The sequence below is a fragment of the Lissotriton vulgaris genome, chromosome 12 (assembly GCF_964263255.1).
Source record: "Lissotriton vulgaris chromosome 12, aLisVul1.2, whole genome shotgun sequence".
Lineage (NCBI taxonomy): Eukaryota > Metazoa > Chordata > Amphibia > Caudata > Salamandridae > Lissotriton > Lissotriton vulgaris.
Window position 1 is genome coordinate 81,867,652 of NC_141700.1, and position 23,809 is coordinate 81,891,460.

General features: G+C 41.3%; 2 protein-coding genes across 2 annotated transcripts in view; one reads left to right on the forward strand and one right to left on the reverse strand.

The window, feature by feature from the left end:
- On the forward strand, positions 1–23,074 carry LOC147673388 (vimentin-type intermediate filament-associated coiled-coil protein-like). The gene is made up of 2 exons (XM_086947249.1): positions 1–449; positions 18,334–23,074. The coding sequence occupies exons 1-2, from the start codon at positions 259–261 to the stop codon at positions 18,680–18,682; spliced, it is 540 nt and encodes a 179-aa protein (XP_086803375.1). The 5' UTR covers positions 1–258; the 3' UTR covers positions 18,683–23,074.
- CAPS (calcyphosine) overlaps positions 1–23,809 on the reverse strand; it is a 187,901-nt gene that overhangs the window by 159,675 nt on the left and 4,417 nt on the right. The gene's annotated exons all lie outside the window — the stretch shown is intronic.

Genomic DNA, 23,809 nt, shown 5'->3' on the forward strand with positions numbered 1-23,809 from the left:
CAGTCCTTCTCTGTGAAGATGTGATTGTAAGCTAATTACTCATTTGTGAAGCTTTGAAGGGAACACTGGAGACAAACTATTGTTGAGGTAATTTTGGGGAAAATATTGGGGCCATTCAGATTTCCTGTACAGATTTGATATACAGAGGAAAGGCTCATATCCCTTTGCTGCGGTATTCTGCTGGTCTCAGGTTACTTTGCCTCAACAGACAGACACTACGTAGGATTTTAGAGAAAGTTGTAGGGGAACCTCCGAGCAATGTCAATACTCTCGCCGCTGCAGATCAAGGAGGCCAATGCCCATCTAGTGGCACTACACCAGCGGGTGGCTGAACTGGAGCAGCGCCTTGGGACCACTGAAGCGACTGTGAGGGAGCAGGCAGAGAGCCTGATCAGGAAGGATGAACAATTCCGCACAACAATTCGGGAGATCACAGAAGGGAAAGACAGGTATGGTAGCGGTAGATAAATAATCCTCTATACATCTGGGCATCTGAAATCCAGTTCATATGGGAATGTGGTATCTGGAGCCGTAACTTAAATTAATTCTTCTCTCCTCTTTGGCTTCAAGCAAGCTTCTGTTCTTTTTCAAAGAGTGGTGTGAGAACTGTGAAAGTTGAGATTTTTCCTTTCCTGAAGACTAGTAGGTTTGGGTAATTGCAGTGCTTTTGCCAGAATGAGCCATCACCTAAAAAAACAAAGTTTTTCTTAAAAGACAGGTATGAGTATTGTGTGCACCTTTTTGCTGGATGTGTCAATTGCTTATTGCGGAGTACATCTATCAATGGCTTTGAGTGTTAAGTGTTCTGGGGACATTCATTTTAATCTTAACTTTCATACTTTATTAGTTCCTTGGAACCATTATCCCTACTTTACCTCAGATGATGGTTCATTGTGCTTAAAAACCAGCAGGCCTCCAACATTAAGAATAATAAAATAGGCTGTAGGGTGACAGGGGGCTTTCAGTTAAAAAGTAAAAAGTACAAGTCGATATGTTTTATTAAAACTTGACTATATTGCATTCTATTGACTTAAAAAAAGTTTTAAAGGTTTTGATCTTTGCATATTCTAAAATTATGGTTAGACTTAGGTTAGTGGGGTGTAGATTTTAATACAGTATCATGGTACAAAAGTTGTGAATAAGCCTTTTTATCTAGATCAGTCAGTTGTGCACATGTAACTGAATTTTCAGTTCTTTAGGTCGAAGCCTGCGTTGCAGCGCATGCGCTGTCGCAGGCGAGAGTTCTTGTTAGCAAGAAGGGGCATGAAACCACGCCCCTTCTTCCATTGACGGAGGCCTGCCACTGGACAAAGCCCGTGTTCGGATGATTTGTCCAGCTGTGATCCCGCCTTTCGAGGACTGGGTGACGTGACTTACGGTGTCGCAAACGTATTTTCTAAAATATCGCTATGGCAACCATGAGTCAGGTCACCAGTCCGGAGGGGCGGGATTCATTATCGCGTTTCCGGCAATTTTTTTTTTCCTTTGCATTTTTGCAGTCATTCCTGCGCGTTGGGGGAGGAGGTAGGGGAGAGGCAGTGCTGGTTATTTTTATATATCTTCGCTTTTTCCGCGGGCAGCTCAAGTTCACAGATTTCATGGAAGTGTGAAGCTGTTGAAATTTGCACTTGGCAGGTCAATGTCTTCGAGAACCTACTTAACATCAGATTACATTAAAAACACACACACACACACACAAGGCTCGCAGCTTCACAAAGACACACCATCCTCACATTCCAGGAACTTGTGTTGTTCGCTGACCGGCAAGCTTACTCATGCTGAACTTGATATATTTGAAATTGGTCAATGTTATATATTTGAAATTGGTCAATGTTATAAACACTCTGATGTTATTGTAAACTGTACTGTGAAGATCACTGAAATGTGTGGACACCTGATATCTCTCGAAAAGTGGACAAATCTATGAAAGGGATACGTCTGGCTCCAAAATACGTACATTACAGACTGACAACAATTCCCTGAATACGACAAGGTCCCTTGCCTACGTGCTAGCTTTTCAGGACAGGAAGGTGGGAGATTTTGAAAAACAAAAACAAACATGGGAATCTATTTTCCCCATTTACTTCTATTGTAGCAAAGCATTTTCTGCGGAATACAGCCAAAATAAAGTGAGTCTAGTGCCCGAATCAGTCCTATTGGCACATAGGCCCTTAACCTTCCATAGCTTTGATATCCTGTAGCCACCTAGTTGCAATACATTCAAAATAACAAATCTCGAAATCCTTTCAAACGAAATGGCATTGTGATGTGGCTGCTGTGCCAATAAATATACATTTGTCTTGGTAGCAAGCCTGAAATCACTGGGGGTCCTCAACGTTTTAAACAGGTGCAGCACCGAGGCTGGGATTACACAGAGCCTCATACATATACATTCAAAACCATTTTGAAGAGGTTGGCACCTGTGATTTTGTATAGAGCATGGTGAGTCTTCTTCTAATAACAGTGACCTACTAGGTTACTGAAATGTCTCAATACATGGAAAACTGAAGAATCAACACAGGTGCTGACGTGGAATATCACATATGTTAGAGTGGTGTCAACTTGTATATTCACAAACTCATCCTCCTATACATTCCTCCCAGTGAGTGAAGCCCCCGCTCTAGATAGGTCTTTTCTCTACAGGTCAGTCACGTCTTAAGTGTACATACAACTCTGCCCTGCTGGATCTGCTCTTCGGGAAACGGAAGACTGTATTTACGCCTTTTGTGAGAGTGGGACGCTTGCTTTGCTACTGCAGGCTACACAGGCAAAATAATACAACATGGAGTACAATGGAGAAGCACACAGGCGAGAGCGAGCAACATGAGTGCGGATGGGTGGAGATAAGCACATAGGTGAGAGAAAGCTACTTGCTTGGTGGAGAGAAAAGCAGATGAGGGAGTGAGATGGAAAACACATGCAGTCTTCAGGAATGCTTAAACAAAAAGAAACAAGCATTTACAATGCAATAGGTCTCGCTTTTGCAAAACTTTGAGCTACTGGCATTGTAAATAACAAACCTTTTATTTATGTGTTGGTTTACAATGCCAATAGCTTAAAATTTCGCAAATGCGAGACCTATTGCATTGCAAATGCTTGTTTTTAAAAGTCATGTATTAAGTTATAGTTTTTGTGATAATAACGTTCCCTACTCTTGGACGTCACTTAAGACTGAGTACGTGTTTTTGATTTCTGCATGACTGGCCTTTCCCAGAGGCAGTCAAATCTCCTTAGATAGCACTGAGATCCAGATTTTCTTAGTGAGGTATTTAGGGATGTCCTCATGTAAGGCTTTATAAGTGATGGATGCAGGCGTGAGCATATTTTTTAGTTTTTTCAGGGAGCTAGTTCAAGGACCTATGAATGGGAGATATGTTCAGATTTAGTGGATCTCAGGACCAGTCTGGCTGTAGCCTGTAGGGTTACTATGTGAGGATCCAGGTGGACTTTGGGAAGTCTCAATAGGAGGCAGTTGTCAAATCCATTCTTAACAAAACCAAGTCCTGGATGACTTTTTTGAAGTCGGAGAATAGAAGTAGGAGTTTGATCCCTTAATAATCTCATTCTGAATTGTGTGCACTGTTAATGTGAAGTTGTAGATTCAGGTTCCTGTTTAGTATGAAGCCAGTGGATTTTGCTGAATCTATAATGTTTTAATTGATTTCCGTAACTGGCCTTTCCTTGAGACATTTTTTATCAATTCTTTTTATTTGCATTTGTTAGGAAATGCAAACAAAATCCTTTCAGGGTGATGATGCCTCCGGTATCTGCATCCTAGCTAGGTTGAACATTTAATACGAACTGGAATTAACAATGCAGTATAGGTAATAAACCCATGCGATCCTATACCTAAATAAACATAATGGGTTGTATGTGAACCTTTCTCACTCCCCTTAAATCAGTGTGTACCCTCTTTATGGTTTCCAGTTGTTTTAAGTCTTTCTATACTTTTGGGGCATTCTCGGGCCTCATAAATCAGCTTCTCAAGTGTACTGATAGTGTCAATGCTGGCCTTCCATCCACGAGTTGTTGGTGGTTTGGATACTCTCCATTTCTGAACATTTTCTCCTATCCACGTGACCAACTGATTTCTGATAAAGAGTGAAATCTTCATCTTCCGGTATGATGAGGAGTGCCATTTTAGGGTATAAATTTAGAGGGCGACCCAAGATCATTTATATGGTGCCTGCACAACATGCCAAAAAGACATAAAAAGCTTACCTGACCAAATAGTGTGCAGGAAGCCTCCTACCTCAGATTTACATCTGAGGCAGGTTGGTCAGAGCTAATCTCCATGCGTTATAGTCGTAGAAGGGGAAGATACATTAGGTGTAAATTATTTAATTGGATCAGGTGATATAGAGGGAAATAGCTTGCTGTTCTGATCCATCAGTGTGAAGGAATAGTTTTCCTTCTCGAGCATTGTGAAATCTTTTCTCATTCCTCCCGGAGTTTGTAGAATGTGTTGGGCGTGTTCATAACCACAGTGACAATATATACTACAATGTTGAGGTACGTGAGACATGGGGAGCTTAACCTCCAGAGGGTTGAATTTATGATAGTTATGTCAGATGTCAGTTATGGTTGGAGCACATGTCAGATTTGCAGGTATCAAAAAAACTGAGAGTCTCAGGCCAAATGCTTTCCCACTCACTGAATCCTCACAACTTATTAACCTGTGGCAGGCAAGTACCCAGCCAGAGGCGGTCTCTTCTTGAATTTGCTGTTCAAATTATTTCATTTGAGTGCTGTTCTCCATAATTCGCTAACAGTTTAGGTTGTGGAGGGAAGGTACTTTGGCAGGTTTCCTCGTATAAATAATGCAACAGCAGCTTGCCTTACTTGGCAGAGTTCAGTACGGTATGTTGGGTGCATCCGTGGAGCTATATATCAGTCACTGATTGCAAGCAAGTATGTTTTCTGATAGTGGACTAGGCATGATGGATACCTTTTCTTACTATCATAGGTGGACTTGAAACATTTGGTGAAAGCCACCATGTACCATGTGGTGCTTACTCAGCTAGATAAGGGTCCTGAGATGTCGGGTTGAGAGTGGAATTAAGCAGCCAAAGTGCATAATTATGATCCACTGCCGATCGAACCCTGTTTTTACTCTGACCCTTGAGATCAAGACGAACAACCTAGTTTAATTCCAGTTAACTCCAAGGTGAAAAAACCAACCAAAATCCTCTAGAGTTTGTATGATCTTGCAGCAAGAAATGTATGGGCAGGAGATGTACAGAAGTAGGTATCCACATATTTTGCCCTGGAGCTTGCTCGTCCAGCAGAACCACAATATCTGAATATTCAGCCATAGATGTTGAGCCATTGATTCAGCTGCTATGGCAAAGAGTATGGGCAGCAGAAGGTACTCATGTCTTATGCCTCGGTTTCAAGTCAAAGTAATTTTATTTGTTTCGGTACTCAACTGAGGACCACAAATATTATATAAAAGACAGGTTACAGAGAAAGGGATTCATTATAGATTAATATAATGTTAAAAAAGATTTTAAAAATTTATAAAAATGGTAACATACAAATTCATTAGGTGGTTGTTTGCACACGAATAACAATTCTTTTACTGATGAAATTCTACATTTACGGTGTATTGGATCAAGATGTCTTAACCGTGCTGTTACTACGTTTGCGTTTGGGCATACAAATAAAAGGTGCTCGATGTTCTGATCTCCACCTTGACAAAGAGTACATAATGGGGATCCACCTGATGTCCGTCTTGATGTGAAAGTTAACACTGGTAAAATACCTAGTTGCAGCATTGTATTTGCCCTCCTTGCACCATGTGTGAGGGAAAATCCTAGGTATGTCTGTACATGCTTGTACTCCAATGTCTCAACGTAAAGTTTATGCAAAGATAATTTGCTGCAGTGTGCAAAATCAAGTTCGAAACTCAATTTAGGAGTAAAACATTTTGGAAAAAGTTTCAGTTGCGAGGCTGACCAGGTGAGCAAAATATCCGTGCTGATCTTAGCAATTTGGAATACCACGGTCATATTCCTGAAGAATGTTTGCTTTGAAGCATCTAGTTCAAAAGTCTTGGTCTTTAGTAAGTATCGTAGTGATCCTTCTTTTGCATGAAGGAGATTGTAAGCCCACCTGATTACCTTAGCAACGGCTGTAGCATAGGAACTTGTAATTGAAAATTCAAGTCTTAGAGCTTGCACCGGTGTAGATTCGGAGACCTTCAAAATTTTCTTCAAAATTTTCCCTTCTATTTGGTCCATATAAGACCACTGTTTTATTGGGATGTATTCTGTGGCATAGGATAAAACAGCGGGAATCTTTACTCTGTATACTTTTAGCAGTGAAGAGAAATGCCTGTTCCCAGTAGCTGAATACAATCTGGAAAGGGCCCCGGCATGCAATTCTGATTTCCTCTTTAAATTATTTATCTACTTTATATTTTTCAGACTCTTTGAAAAGATCCTGCCGAGATAAGTATATTCATCGACCTCTTCTTATGCCTCTGTTTAGTTTAAAGAGGCCAATAGAGTGCCTTTCACCCTTACATGTGCTACCAGGGCTCTATATAGCAGTATGGTAAGGGTTTTAAAGTTCAACCCAGAACCCAACGTGTGTCAGGATGGTGAACAGGTACTCCCAAGACATACCGTCGAAAGCCTTCTCAAAGCCTATTAACATGAGTGCCAATAGGGTCTGCAGTCTTTCAGGTACAGTGATGGCTTTGTACACTCTTCTAATATTATGCCTAGCTGGCATGAACCACTCTGATTACTGTATATAACGTCTTCTATCGCACTGACATGTCTAGTAAACTTGGATCCTCATCTAGAGGGCAGTGTCTTAAAGAGTTCAGCTGCCACTCTGTCGGCGCTCACCGATCCTTCCACTGTGTAGCAGCTGAATAGCATCTGTTCATCAATTGTGTGGAATTATTAGGTCTTGCCTCTCCTCCCCTGATTAGTCCCGGAGCTGAAGGATGTCCAGAAAGATGGAAATCTGTTTAGCCCCTTGTGGTTTCCTTTGCTGTATGCAAATCCTGACCGGAGTCTGCGAAGAACTGAGCAATATCCTTATCCATGAACTCTGTTGGCCACCTACTATTGATATAATTTCTCCAACCCACCGCACATCTTTCTACCTTCTATTAAACTATCTCAAAAGACATTTTGCCTTGCTTCCCACTTCATACAGCTATACCATATGTTAAAATAGTGTACGCTAGTCCTTTTTTCAACGACATCCTTGTAAGTAACTTGGCGCAGTTTCAGCTGTCTAATTTCTTCTTACTTGGGGGGGGGGGGGGGGGGGGGGAGGGGAGGCAGGGGTCGCTTGTAAATCCTTCCAGAGACTAACTGCATTTATTACATGAATTTTCTCTGCTGTGTCCATTTTTTATTACCAATTTTGGGTTGGGCTTTACTCCTCAACACCCTGGTTTTGTATGCCGCCCATACCATGCGTGAATCCTAATTGTCCTTAAAATAATTGTCAGTAGGTTCCACCAGGTTTGCCACCTGTGAGTGGGTCAGTTTTGATGGATCCCATTCTCCGAATATGGTATTTTTCGCAAATTTGTTTTTCAGATATGTGTCCGGGCTCGGTTTTGGTTTGGGTATGTCAGCAAGAGTAGGATCTCTGAGGTGTCCTTTTTGTACATCCTGAAATCTGATCTGATATAAGAAACGCTCTGTTTTATGTTTGTTGGTATTGATTTTGAAATGCAAATTCAATATGGGAGTGTAGAAAACATCTGATAGAGACTTCTAGCCGCATATTAATTTCATTTTTCGTCTTTATTTCGACATAGAAAATGTCATAAAAGAATGCACAGTAAAATACATCAAATATCATTACGGTTATTAAGATAAAAACAAGTTCCGTTATATTAAAATTATGGTAAAAACATTGTCATACAGCCAATCTTGGGGCAAACCCCTATAAAAGGCCCCCGATCACCACAGACCCCAGAACAACTAGGCAAGTTACACAACTGTAATGGATCTCAATTTTCCAAATATTTTCTTCTGGTATTCCACATAGCAGCCAAGAATTTTGTGACCGCAAAAACAATTATTGGTGACAGGTCAGTTTTTAATATTCGATATGATTGAGAACACTGCCTGATGCCCAGGTTTTTGCAGGTAGGGATAATCCACTTCTTCCTAGAAGTTTTGTAGGAAGGGCAAAAGAAAATCAGGTGTAACTCAGACTCAAATTCAGCACTACACGCAGGGCAATTTCTGGGGGCATTAGGATGCCAGCGTGCGGTCAAGGTCCTTATCGGTAGGGAGTCATATCTCCATTGGAGATATAGCTTCCTATGGGCATTAGGGCTAATAATATCAAAAGCAGATTCCAGTTTGTAGTAGTCCTTTTGACCCAAAAATGTTCTCGTCAGTGTACCAATTTTTGCGTTGGTTAGGCAGGCGGACATGTTTTTATCATAGTACAGGCTAACCAATTCCCGCCGGGATACACCTCTACACGCTTCTTCAGGGTTAGACCATAATAGAGGGCATCCTAGTCTGTCAAATTCTTGCCCAATGTATTTCAGCCAGGGCAAGTTCCAAACATTTGGTGTTTTTAAAAGTTCTGAGAGCTCTCGCCTATAGCTGACAAGTTCAGGTGTAACCCAAAGCCGTCTCCAGAAGGTAAGAGGTTTAAGTCCCAGTTCTTCCTTGAGGGGTCTGAGTCCCAAGTCCATCCTGAGGGGAAGTAGGGGCGTGCTGGCTGGCAAAGATACTAATTGCCTAAGAAACCCGTTTTCTATAGTGGTGATATCAGGGTGGCAGTTATGGCCCCATAGCTCACCACCATAGATCACCGCTCCCCGTGCCTGCATTTTATAGATTTCAAGAGGGGAGGAAATAGGTTTAGAGACAGTTTGCTTCAGAAGTTTAAGAATCCCACCTGCTTTTTGGGAGAGTTTTAATTGGGTTTTGATCTGATGTTGTACCCAAGTCATATCCTCATTTAGGGTTAGTCCCAGATATTCAAACGTTTGGACTCTCTCTAGACTAACACCACCTATAGCAGGGTTTGGGCGGGATGTTTTCGGAGGGTTAAAAATCATAAACTTTGTTTTGGATGTATTTATTTCTAATCCCTGATCATGGCTAAATGAGACAAATGCGTCAAAGACTCGCTGTATGCCCATTGGTGTCTTAGCCAGCAGCAGGGTATCATCTGCGAACATGATCGCAGAGATCCCTTCACCAGCGAGCCTTGGAGCGTCTCTATTGGGGACCATATTCAGGTGATTGATTACTCCGTTGACAAAGAGGCAAAACAGGGTTGGTGCCAAAACACAACCCTGCCTTACCCCCCTGCCAACGGAGAAGCTAGATGACAAAGTGCCGTGTCTCCCACACCTTACCCTCTCGAAGTTCTGAGAATGGAGACGAATTAGGATATTTAAGAGGGGGGTTGGAATGCCTACGTCCCTCAATACTCTCCAAAGTTTCCCCCGTGGGACCAGATCGAAGGCCGCACGGAGGTCAACGAAAACAGTGTAAAGCGAGCCGCCCTGGACTTTGACCGTTTTCCAGTAGAGCATGTTTAATCTAAAGATCTGGTCAGTGGTGGATACATTTCTTCTGAAGCCAGCCTGATAATCACTCAGAATTTCTGAGTCCTCAACCCAATCTAAGAGACGGTCCAATATCAGCCTTGAGAAAAGTTTTTGGGATTCAATTCAATTCAATTCAGTTAATTTGTATAGCGCGCTACATACCCAGAGGGTCTCAAGGCACTTGGAGAAGGGTGGAGAGTTACTTGTCGAAAATCCAGGTTTTAAGTTGCTTTCTGAATGCTAAGTGGTTCTGAGTGAGGCGCAGGTGGGTGGGAAGTGAGTTCCAGGTTTTAGCCGCCAGGTAGGAGAAGGATCTTCCTCCCATGGTGGTTTTGTTGATGCGAGGTACAGCAGCAAGGGCTTGGTTGGAGGAGCGTAGCTGGCGGGGGGGGGGTGTAGAAGGAAGGTAGTGTGTTGAGGAATTCGGGTCCGAGTTCGTAAAGTGCTTTGTGTGCGTGGGTTAGGAGGCGGAATGTTATCCTCTTATTGACGGGGAGCCAGTGGAGGTTTTTCAGGTAACCAGAAATGTGGTCGTTACGCGGGATGTCTAGTATGAGTCTGGCTGATGCGTTCTGGATGCGTTGGAGTTTTTTCTGGAGTTTTGCGGTGGTGCCGGCGTATAGGGTGTTTCCGTAGTCCAGGCGGCTTGTAACCAGTGCGTGGGTGACCGTTTTTCTAGTTTCGGTGGGGATCCAGCGAAAAGTTTTTTTGAGCATGCGAAGAATGTTGAAACACGATGATGAGACGGCGTTGACCTGTCTGGTCATCGAGAGTGAGGAGTCCAGGATGACGCCCAGGTTCCGTGCGTGGTCTGTCGGGATGGGTGCTTTTCCAAGGGACTCTGGCCACCAGGAGTCGTCCCAGGCAGAGGGGGAAGTTCCTAGGATAAGGACTTCTGTTTTGTCGGAATTCAGTTTCAGACGGCTGTGCTTCATCCAATCGGCTACTTCTTTCATTCCTTCATGTAGGTTTGTTTTGGCGGTGTTAGGGTCTTTGGTGAGTGAGAGGATCAGTTGAGTGTCATCAGCGTAGGAGATGATGTTGAGGTTGTGTTGGCGTGCGATGGCCGCGAGGGGGCTCATGTATACGTTGAAGAGGGTGGGACTGAGTGAAGATCCTTGTGGCACGCCACAGATGACTTCAGTGGCCTCTGACTTGAATGGTGGGAGGCGGACTCTCTGGGTTCTTCCGGCAAGGAACGAGGTGATCCAATCCAGTGCTTTTCCTTGGATTCCGATGTTTCTGAGGCGTTGTAACAGGGTGCTATGACAGACTGTGTCGAAGGCTGCGGAGAGGACAAGGAGGATGAGGGCGACTGTGTCTCCATTGTCCAGTAGAGTTCGAATGTCGTCTATTGCTGCGATGAGTGCGGTCTCCGTGCTGTGTTTTGCTCGGAAGCCGGACTGTGAGGCGTCAAGGGATTTGTTGGTTTCGAGGAAGGCGGCGAGTTGGTTGTTGACAGCTTTCACGATGACTTTGGCCGGGAATGGAAGGAGCGAGATGGGGCGGTAGTTTTTGAGTTCAGAGGGGTCAGCTGTGGGTTTTTTCAGAAGGGAGCTGAGTTTGGCGTGTTTCCAGCTTTCCGGGAAGGTGGCGGAGTTGAGGGAGCAATTGATGACGTCTCGGAGGTGTGGTGCTATGATGGAATCAGCTTTGTTGAAGATGTGGTGAGGGCATGGGTCTGTGGGGGATCCTGAGTGGATGGAGTTCATCAGGCGGATGGTGTCCTCAGTGGAGATTGGGTTCCAGTCAGTAAGGATGTTCAAGGGGGGTGAAGGTACGGCAGAAGGTTGGGTGGGTTGGTCTCCGTGTTGGTTGTTGAAGCTGTTGTGGATGTCTGCGATTTTGTCGTGGAAGAACGAAGCTAGGGAGCTAGATACGTCTATTAGGCTGATTGGCCTATAGTTGAGTGGGAGGAGAGGTGATCCCTTCTTGAAGATTGGGACCAACTCGGCTCCCAACCAAGTATTAGGAGGTGCCATTCCCCCAAGGACTGCGTTAAAAATTATTTGAAGATAAGGGGCCCATATCTCGGGATCCGGTTTATAAAGGTCCCCCGGAACCTTGTCCAACCCTGGGGCTTTTCCCATAGGGAGCTTAGCTTTTGCCGCACGGACCTAGACTAGGGAAAACCTGAGGTCATGCGGGTCAGAGGCCAGAGTACTTACTATATCAGGCATGTGGGCATTTGTGCCATGGGTATCTTCCTTATAGAGCTCGGCAAAGTGTTGTTCCCATACCTCAGGAGCGATATTAGGTGTTACTGCCTGGTCTGGCTCAAGAGAGCCAGTGCTCACAATTAACCAGAACTTACGTGCGTCTTTGACCTTAAGTGCTGAGGTTAAATTTACCCATTTCTCATTTTCCCATTCGCCCTTGGCGTGACGTGTAAGGTTCCTATATATTTGTCTCCTAGCTTTTATGAGGTCCCTATTATTATTCTGCTTTAAGGCCTCTAAAAGGTCACCTTTCGCCTGCCTACATGCCTTGTTCTACCAGGATGGATTCCTATGAAGCCCACCATTGCTTCTAGCCGCATATTTCCTTACCATTTTCCTCTTTTCTGAGCAGTCCCACCACGCTGGTAGGTGGTGTTGTTTAGCGCCATCAGTGTAGATCCAGATCGAGCTCCCCTCAGTCTTTTTTTGACTGGATTTGTTGGACTTGCTGTTGAAAACTTTCAACCAGTGTGCCTTTTTACCATAATATTTAGACTATGTCCCTTATAAAACCTACTGGTTTTAGGCCTTGTGGTGCTTGTTACAGGCAATTCTCTATGATAGACCTCCACTTGATCTGCCTTTGGCGCTTTGAGTCGGACTACGTCTCCAAGGCTTGCTTGAATTGCAAGAGCATGCATCTGAAGGCAATTCGAAAGGGAGCCACGAAGCTCCGGACTGCTCGACATATGACTCTGCACAGCTCCAGGTCATGAGAGAGGCCCCGTGACTGCTCCTGAAGTCACATTCCCAGACTTCATCTGGTAAGTCCCACAAAAAGAAGTTGAAGCATTCTTAGAGTTCTCTGCATTGGTCTAAGTAATTGGACGAGGCTCAGGAAAGAGCCCACAAATCAAGGCCCCACTCCCACGTAGTCCACACCGAGCCTGGGTTCCCTCTGCACTTCCCCGAATTCCCCAGAGCAACCCCAGCCCAACTAAAGTAATTTTATGAGGCCATACTCTGGAGCTTCTTCGGTCCCATGGGCCCAAGAGCGGCCCTGGTTGGACTGCTGCCGGTGGGTTTGCCCTTGGCACCAGTCAGGCCTTCAGGATCCGTTCCTAGATCCGGACAGACTCTGGTCATAAATATACAACCTCCACCAGGGTTCGTGATGGTGGCGCCTTTCGTTGCACCAGTGGTGCTCAACCCAGCATTATTCCGTACTTGATAAGGAGCCTGACCAGTGATGCACGACACCGGCCCGGGTCAGACCCACACAGAGCCTTATTTTCCCACAAAGTCCCTGTGAGGATTATGAATGGAGTGGATCAGAGCATCCCGATAGTTATTCCAACCCACTAGAATAGACCATGACCGAGGATAACTGGTATGAGGAACAGACTGATGCCAGTGGTCTGGATACCTCACCAGACACTGGCCTCCCTTCTCCTCCTACAGAGTAAGGGTCCTGCTTTGCAATGTGGAGTATGGGTGCCGCTGCCCCAAAACTCATGCTGCCGGGGGCGGACCCAACCTTTGCTACGCCACTGTGCGGAGTCTACTGGCGCGCAAGGGGACTGCTCAGAAAAAGTTTCTGGATCCAGTCTGGCAAATGGGGAATATTCTAAGGTAAGGAATCACTGGCTAGATTGAGTCTGTATAAGATATTGCGTTAGCAAAGATAAGTAGCTTGTTCTTTTAGGCCCCAATTTCGAGTTGCCAACAAAATTCTGATAACCGTGTAAACTTGTGTTCCTGTAAGGATTGAAATTTCAACATGAACAGAAATGACTGAACCCCGAGCCATTTTCCTCAGGTAATTTCGGAAGGTCATACCAACAGAAATCTACTGGTGTATCAGCATCTACTGATACATGCAGAGTTCTGTGGGTTACGTAATGCATTCCAAATGTTATGCCAGTTTTGTGAGGAACAAGTCAGAATAGGAGTTATACAGCTCACATGGTAACGTCCTCACCCAATGGTACAGGTATTTCCTGGTTGTTCTAAATATCTCACCACTCTCTGGTTCACTCAAAAATCACTTTGTTTCAAAATCATAAGTAGGTGCAAAGAAACCAGGTATGTAGTAACACATATAGAAGCAAAATCATATTTCTGCTAAAAATCTCATTTAAGTGCAAAAATACTATTATTGCAACATCTATTGGAGGAGCAAAAATCCCATTAAGGTATACAAACAGTGCAAAACTACATTTGATGCAGTGCTTAGTACAGAGAGGAAGTAAGAAATCATTAGGTGTGGTGTATAAGGTGTGCTTCAGTATGATGTCACATTTGGTTGGAAGCACATTGAGTTGGAATATCACCCTTGGTGCAGCATCAGCATGGCCCTGGACAACGTTCTGGTGCAGAAATCCCAACTATATGTAAAATCACACTTGAGTGTGCAAATATATTAAGGTACAAAATCAGCAGAAATGTGGAAACTCTTTTAGGAACCAAATTCCTCACCTTTGCTGCAAAAGTTGAAAATACCTTTATTGGCACACACCGGATTTAGTAGTACAAAAAATATTTAGGTGCAAAATCTCTTTCGGTTGTAAATCACTTTTATGTGCAAAATCCCCCTTTGCAGAAAGTAAGCAGGAATGTTGTAACACTCAGAAGCAAATTGACATTTAGGTACCCAACCACATTCAGGTACATAGTAAGCATTGGTACCATTACTAAATTCTGGAACTGCTCGACACAGCAAAAATCACACACAGGTGCAAAATAATATTTTTTTTGCAACAGGAGTGAGAGAACTGATCAAACATCACCACCATTTAATTTAAAATCAATTGTAAGGTAAATCGCTCCTGTTCCAACATCAGCAAGATTCTGCAAAATATCTTAGGATCAAAATCACACGTAGGTATAAAAACAACCCAAGTACAACATATTCAAGAATGCGCAGATACTTTAAGGTTCAAAACCACAAAAAGCTTACATGTCACCTTAAGGTTTAAAATCATTTGAATGTGGTTTTGCATTTTGGTGTCAAAGCACTCCATACATAGATCATACATGGAAGCAATATGTTAGGTTTAAAAGGTGTGCATCTACCGGATATTACTTTTGGATGCAGAAATGGGGTTCAAAATCCCACATGACAGCATGAATTTGGATGTGGACAATATTAAAGAGCATAACGTCATTTATGTGCCTAATCACATTTAAGCATTCAAAATCATATTTGGCATGTAGGCGGCATGGTATTGTCACATTTAGGAGCAAAATCACATGTGGATGCATAATCACATTTAGGAAAAAAAAAGTTCATGGGTACAACATCAACAGGAGTGTTCAGACACATTTAAGAGCATGAATCACATTCAGAAGGAAAACCACAAACAGTATTTGGAGGTGCTGATTTATTTTGAGTGATAATGCATTTTATTCTAATATGTTCAACAGATTGTTGCTATAATCTTACACAGAAATGACAACACATTTTGCAAAATACTTGGTAACACATATTTCTAGATATTTGGGTCCCTTCATTTGGGCTATTTAATCAATTACATTAAACATTCTAAACTTTTTTTGTGTATCTTTTCCTATAAATAAACAAAATATAGAAAAATAAAAATGAGTTGCCACGTGTTTAATCTTGAAAAAGTGGCAAGATGAATTTCAAAACCTTTTTGTCTTAAAATAAGTTTCTGTTTTTGCTATCGTATGTTTTAATATTGCATCACCACATAGTTATAAATTACAGTTGTCAGTTATGTCCTTTAGATGTTGGGAAACACCTATGTACATATATTTTTTTTAAATTTAAAGATTGATTTATACTTCATCTATTTTCGGTTCATGTTACTAATTTCAATGCAAGTATTTTTTTCTTTCTACCCTAACATTTTATTAATATTCTTTTACATATATATATTTTACAAACAGGTCAAATTTGTTTATTTGAGACACTGAAATGACATACATGAAGATACAAATACAACCCATCATAAAAAAGTAAAAAGATCCTAAAAAGTCTGTTTAAAACATTTTGACAAAATATGTTTTTGTGCCAAAATTAAATCACAACTTTCACGTTTTGTATTAAATCTTATCTGTGTAACTATAATGCATTTATTTGTGTTCCCTCCATTCGTCTGAAGGCCTGTGTTCAGCTCAGCTACTAGAAAGCAAGCTGTGTATTGACTTTACGAATTATCTATTTTACCTTAAACAAGCAAAACTGAAAATGTGTTTGACACCTGAAAAAAAAAACTTGAAGCTCGTATTCACATCTCTCAACTTGGAGGTTGAAGACAAGTTAGTTTTCAGTTATAACAATCACTGAGAATCACACACATACTCACTGCTATCACACCCAAATTATAATGATCCTAAACACGCATATCCAAATATCCTCATATCACTTTCGAGCGGACACAAGCGTTGGCTTCACCATGAATCTTACCAGTGTGGTTCTGATTTATTTTTGTTTGAAATTCCTTTAAATTATTTTAAGCTATACTTTTTCCACAGCCATAATGCAGCTCATCCTATTTTTAACACGTCTGAACCCTGAACGCCAGAACTACTATGCAGAGAATTCTCAACGTGAGATATCTGCAGTAGGGTCTGAAACTTATGTATCTTTTCTTTACTTTGAGGGCGTTTCACCAAATGGAAACAGTGATGAACCTGCATCCTAAGTAAGATAAGTCTAAGATTAGGCATCATTACATTGATGATTTTGAAAATCCATGTGCAAACTATGAATACTGGATATCCTGAAACTCTGAACCCTATTTGAAAAGCAGTTTGGGAGAATCTAGTCCTCATAGTCCTGTTTCTAAGACAGAAATAGAAAGCACTTAAAATAAAACAAAGGTTTGTATACCTAACCAGCAGCCAAATTTTCAGGAATGGCTTTTTTTTATGAATTTGGGGGTTTGAAAAGAGCTGGTGACTCCTCGGGATTTGCAGAATCAAACATGTTTTTGAATGCGTGCAATTACAGACCTAGGTAGCATTGTTGTCCTCAAAAGAGGCGTGCACAGACTTGGTTAGTCTGTAAGGTTTTTTTTCTAAAATCATTTGTACTTCAGCTTTAGCATTTGTACAGAACACAAACTACACAAAAAAAATCTTTTTCCTTACTTTTACTCAGTTCAATAGGAATGTACTCACAATCTCCGATACATTTATGGTTGAAGAAGGGATAATAGAAATCAATTCTACTCTGACAAATTACCCATTACATGGAAATACAAGCAACCAATTTCAAAGTTGCTAAGCAGGTTGGGCTAGTCTGCACCCAACCACAACAATTCACTTTACGTGCAGAGTCATGAAATTATTTGGCTACAGTTTTGTGGTTGATTCCTGTAACCAAAGCAAAAAGGCGCATCTACTGTGTGAGATTTATTTGCAAGGGTAGTCTCTTGATGGACCGGTCTTTCATTACACAATCCCTTTCCAGATAGGCTGTAGTGAACCAAATGAGTATTATCCTTTCCATTGCATACTTCATTCCTGCTGTGGATCAGGCCCAGAGAGATCTCATCCACCTCTCCTAGGTGATTTGATTTTGATATCAGCTTCCTGTGCACCCAGGCAAATTTCCAATGCCTGATCAGAATCTCCTTTGCGAATTCAAGCTGTCAACATTTCCATGACACTGCTGCTTTTTCCACTGTCTGACTAGGGTCGCTCAATGACTTTCAATACCTGCTCTGTTCGTACCCATGCCTGCCATGTGGGCAAGAACCTTACTGCTGGCTCCGTCTCAAATGCCTCAAAACGCGAATCTGTACTCTGCGTTCCCTGGTGCTGATCATCTTGTGACCGAGTTTATGCATTGACATAATTAAAGGATAATAAATAGCGAATTCATGCCTTTAGAAAACTTCCCCTTTCTGTAGACCGTTTACAAGAAATATCGCCACACTCCCAACAGGACCGCTGGTGAAACTTTATCTATGCTGTTTCCTTTTATTTATACTGCTTATGTCTACATTCTCTCGAGAACTCTTGGCTAAATGTTGACCACCTGTCTTCCTACTGTTGCATGCAGTGGCATTGACTGTAGTCTCATATGGACAGCCTGTGATGTTCATTCCCTTCCCATAGTCTCCACTTATAAGCTTAGTATCCATTAGATCCTCTGTGTAAACACACCTTCTCATTTTTTATTAAAGTAACTTACTAAGTTTGGGAAAGTCGGTCAGATTGGTCTATATTCTAGCCGCAAAGTAAGAAAAGTGAGTTGTTATGGATTCTTGTAGCATAATTCTTAGGGAAAACTTGATGTGCACTGTACTGCTTTCATTTACAGTGTTTGAAAGTTGTTTTAGAGAGGAGTAGATTCATGGAGGATTATTTTGGGGAGGCAGATAATTCATGGTACTGAAATAATTGCACAGTGCTGCTTGCTTGCACAGTACAGCTTGCATTCATAGAAGTGAGGTGCTCTGTACCACTTTCATTAGTGAAGTACAGAACGTTTGTTTCAGGTAAGTAACTTCTTCATCCCTTTTTACAGCAAGCTAATCTAAGTGAAATCCCATGTGAGGTGAAGTAAAGGAAACCACAACACCATGAAAGTAGTGATAATCAACTGACAGCTGTTAAATTCTGCATTTTCTTTCTGTTTATTTAAAGGGAAATTGCTAACCTTCAGGAAAGGATCCTTCGATCAGAGGAAACTGCTCAGAAGCTCTTGGGAGTGATCAAGGAGAAGGATGATGCGATTTCCCAACTGAAGCACCGCAGTCAACTGCTGAGCAAGATCTGCCAGAGCCGGCCCCTCCTGGACAGCCTGTTGCTGTACATGGCAGAAGGCGAGAGGTTGGGAGTCTTTCCAGGATCGGACCTGGGATCTGAATCGCCCGTCGTCTTCAGAGTACCCCAAAGCAACGGGGTGCTCAACAGCAATGATAATTTTTCCCTCTGTGAAAATGATAGTGAAGACCAGGAACTGGAAAAGACATTATTTGGCACTACTGTCTGAATTGGGATGTACCCGAGAGTGGAAATAACTTTTTATACAAGCTTTAATCCAACCTGTTTAGGTTTATCTGTTCCTTTGTAAGAAACAACTTCCAGAGCTATGGGTTCTCTGAAGGGTAGGCCTCTCAGTCCTTCCACATCTTATCAAAGTATATCATACTTTCACCATCTGGTATTTGGAATATACGAGTATGGAATGGTTGCCACACACAATTCTTTTTTTACAGGCTGTGTGACTTACCACACTACTTTAGCTGGCTGTACTTCACTTCAATGAGATGTCAGTGGCTCTGACAACGAAAAACAAACCGCTTTTAGGGAGTAAAGGTACCTTGCGTTATCCAGGATAAATTCTGTGCACGCTCAGCGTGTCTTTGTAAAGGATCTTCTCACTACATGACCCCAGGTCCTTTTTATGGTCTGCTTTCTTGCCAAAGACCCATGAACTGTTTCTTATTATAGAGAAGTTTACTAGTGTCAAGGTTGTTGGGTTGTTTGCTAAATTTGTGAGTAGAATCAACTGTTTATTTTTTCTAGCACTTTTTAAGGAGTGCAGCTTGGACCTTTGCAATATGCAACTTACACAATTAGATTTCCTGATAATTTTTAAACCAGTCCCCAAAGCTAAGAGTTCCATAGTACGTTCAGAATTTAGAATAAAATGACCATTAGTTATACACGAATCCATGCCAGGTCACTAAATGCTGTGATAGGTTTACATGCAGGTTGAGGGTTGGCATTGCACTTCCCGCTAGCCCTTTATTAATGCCTTAATTAATAATCTGGAGAAGCCATAGTGTACTTGTAGAGCAAATCTGCCTGCTTGGTGAATCTCAGGGGGCATCGTTAATAGTTTTGGAACATCACACATGCAACTCCAACTGCAAATTCTTGAGATATGATCATTCCCTTATTGTACAGTTTGTTGGCTTGGTCCACACGAAAGTGCCAAGCATCCACTATGAGTAAGTTCATTTTCTTTCCCATTGTGTGTGAGAACAGCGTATATACACCAAGACATTCTCCACCTTTGAACCTATCATTCACGAAAAACAGGCAAAAGTTGGAATGTGTCAGTTGTATACAGTATGTCTCATTTTTGTGTTCAGAAAATTAATACATGTGTACTGTTCAGTGTATGTGGATTACAGACTGCCAGTGATAAGGCATTTATTCTTGTTTTCTTTCTTCCGTTTCTAAAAAGAATGGCGGGAACAATCCAACACCAGTTTTCTGCCTGCTTTTACAGACTTGGCTCAAAAAAAGATATAGAAAGGGTGTGTTTCTGTTTTCAAAGTGAAAATATATCTTTATTTCACTACTGGCCTCTAGTTCTTGTGCATCTGGGGTGGGTCAAATTATCTTAGAAACCAGTACCCACCTGACAATGTTTGATTCTTCCATTGTACCTCAACTGCACTCTTTCATCACTTTGTAGTTTATTAGTTGATGGCCTGCAGGACTAATATTCTACGGAATGCAAACAAACGGGGAAAACTCAAAAATATAGTTTACCGACCAGCAAGTTATTGAATTCTGTTGGTAAAGCAAGAAGGAGCAATGTATCTTCTGTTTACTAGGGGGTTCCTGCAAGGCACAGATTACATTTCAGGGTATCATAACTTTATATATACTTATAAATGAATACCTCAAAGGCCAGAATCAGCTCCACCTTCTGACATATAAGGAAGAATATCTTCTGCTTTTTTCCTTAGTACGGAGAGGATACTCATATTAGTCTCCATGTTCAAGCTGAAGTGTTCACCTTATGCCAAAAAGATATTTAACTTTGCCAAGTAATCCTTACACAGTCTTGAGACCATGTGTTTGGGTACCCAGCTGACAGTGTATGAATTTGATGACCTCTGTTGCTTTTTGGTCAAATAATCTAGGATAATGTCTAACAGTCCAGTGTTACATGTTTGAAATATTCTTAAAAATTGGTCAGTTTGGCCTAAGAGGTAGCGTTACATTGGCAACATGTCTGCTCACTCTATAAATGTTGCCCAACATCAAGTTTAAAGGAGATGACTGAGAGTGAACGACTTGTATCTACTCTGAACATTGGGCAGACTTCACCTTCAAGATGTGGCTCTACCTGTGTCAAGTAAGATAGCTTGTTCGACGTTCAGCACAATATGGTTCAGAAGAGCTCTCAGAGGTCTTGTACTTACCGCTAGAGGTCTAGACTCCCCCAAAAGGGTCACTCATTCTAATTTATCAGCTTGTTGAGAATGGTATAACAATGTTTAATGTTCTTCATTATCCCACTTTCCTCGTGTTTGCTTAATCTCTTACTAGGTTTGTATACTGTTCCTATTAATAACTGTTGTAGCATTGCTTGCAAATCTATTTTTTACTTCTTATTTTTATACTCCTAATAATGTTGTGTCAAATGATACAAAAGGATGTTATGGCATTGGGTTTTTAACTAAAGGAATTGATGTCAATACATGCCGTCTCTCTGGTGTACGACCAAGAAGCTATTATATTGGCTGTTTTGTATTTTGAATAGATGTCTGTTTTGCAATGTACTGCTATAAAATATCTTGCGTTTAGAAAAGCTGATCGTGATATCTGTGGAATTTATACAGAATTGAAGCTTGCTACGCAGGAACACTTGACAGACGATGGTTCAGTGAAGTTTTTGTGGGTTATCCGGTTGATACATTCTTCTGAGGACTAGCAATTGCCAGGTACTGTAAGCACCAGTTTACAGAGCAGACCATGACCAAAGTGGTAACACTAAATGAGTTGCAACCAACCTGATGTGACTGCTCAGATTTTCCTGCATTTGCTCTGCATTAACGGCCAGTGATGACATTGTATGAAATGCTGCCACTAAACAGGAAGTGTAGTACTGTTCATGTACTCCATGGTTCTCCTTAGAAAAGACCTTAATATTCGTATGGGTCGCTCAGGCGGTATTTATTTTTCAAAATATGTATATTAATATATAATCTTTTAAATGATAAAATGGAACAACAATCGCACTAATTTCTAGGCACATAAAGGTTTTCTTGTTTTTGTGTGCCTCACTCCAGATTGACTCTTACCAACATTGTCTGTTTGAGCATCCAGAGTGCCTTACCAACATTCTCTGCCCCAGTTCACTTTCGGGGACCTATGCTTTTAAATTCCCTTGAAGACCTAGAAGTTCCCCCTATTCACAGTGGGGGAAAGACTTGGGTACATGTGTAAGGCTGCCAATTGGAAGCCGTGGTGAGGCCAGCAGATCATGGCACCACCACACAGACCTCGAAGGTTTACAGGATAGGGTTGGGCTGAATTTGAAACTATTCTTAATCCTCTATTAAGGACTTCATTATATTGCATTGAAGCAACGGAAGAACAAGGTTCTTCAGGCTCTAAGCAATGGTTTGCTAGCACAGATATTATATTACTTACAATTCATTGGAGCATTATCCTTCTTTATTTAGCTATATGAGGCAAGCAGTGTAAATTTGGATACACTGAGCTTCGGATATTTTCAGAATGGGACTATGTTACATTACCCGATATCGCTCTTGTTTTGTATTTTGTATTTTTAAGTGGATTCATAATAACTTCACACGTGTGAATTTAGAATTGCTGTACTTTGTCTGAGAATGATTGGGCAGTAATTCTTAATTGTCTGTATTTTGCATTAAATAGTTAAATGACGTGTTCTGTCATGTTATCATCAGCAATTTTTAATTGCCTGTGCCAAAAGCAAAGCACAATTAACTTTCTAAAACCATCAGAATATGTGGCTGGCATGTATTTTTTGGGTCATGGGGCCTGGTCATATATTTGAATGTTCAGTATTTAAAGATAGATCACACCTAACCTATTGGTTCAAATTAAATCTACAAAAAATCCATATGCTTATGGAAGGATCTTCAATTTTGATCCTTTAGGGCGGCAATCATGGCAGGTTTTCAGTGTGAGCAATAATTGGGGAAATTATTTTTATCAATATTTGGTAAATGTAAAGTTATCTTCTGTTAGTATACAGTACAAGCCTTGGACACCTCAGACGACATGGTGTGGGTAGAAAGCCCATTGAAATATCGTATGAAATATATAGCATCAAAGATACTCACTTTCCAAACCATGCCTAACCTTGTTCATATGCAATTGTAATAAGAAGCTTAATTCAGACTTTTCTCTATTACAGATATATATTTGTATAGATATAAAATGTCAACATTCTAATGTTTTATATGAGATGAACCTTTTAAATACCACAATTATGTGAAAGTATATCAGGATTGTTCACTTTAACGTTGACGTGTAACACAATAAAACATGTAAAATGCCAGCCATCTATTTTGCAACAGAAATTTAAAATGTTGGACTATGATTGAAAAATGTGTCTATTTTCTTCAATAAAATGTAAGATAACATTTAATTGCAAAGAACTTGAATCCATTCTAAGCTTGTGAGACAATTGTTTTAAGTTCCGGTGGCATTAGGGTTTTACTCTCATTAAGAGGTTATGCTTGTTTGATGCTTTTATTAAAGCTGAGATCTAAGGGCTGTAATTGTTTTAAAAAGAAACAATTGGACGGAATACTGGACAATGCAAACATTCACCCCCAGTCACAAGGATCTGGGTTTAATCCATCATTCTTTTGCTCACTGCTATAATTATTTTGAAGTCAACATTCTTACTCTCTCATTGTAAAGGAACTATGTCATCATACAGGTCTGTATGCTGTGGTTGGAGGAAGCAAAGGGCAAATTACACAATCCATTAAGTAGACTGACCAAAAGCCCCTGTATGTTTACATATTTATATTATGATTTTTGGGGAAATATGAGTCTAGCAAATCTAGATGAAGCGGTCTCTAAGTCGTACCAGCCACATACATACTAATTATGTTTGGGATTTAGCTATGCGCCATAGTGCAAAACTGAGCAAATAGTGATATTTATGAGTTTTGTTTTAGTGGTATAACCGTCGAGCACAAAATCTCCTTGCACATACAGCCATGTGAGAATCAGGTGTGTAATAGGTGATTTTGTCAGCTGTTACATGTATCATGCCTGACAATTTTACCCAGTTTCCTCGTTGCAAGTGTCACTCTTCTTCAAATTACTTATTGATATTGATTTTGTTTTGTGTGAAATCATACTGGTCTTT

Bases quoted from the DNA above. Each gene is read 5' to 3' on its own strand.
- LOC147673388 (XM_086947249.1), top strand. From the start codon at position 259: ATGTCAATACTCTCGCCGCTGCAGATCAAGGAGGCCAATGCCCATCTA. The intron at 450-18,333 runs GTATGGTAGCGG...GTTTATTTAAAG, and splicing joins ATCACAGAAGGGAAAGACAG to GGAAATTGCTAACCTTCAGG.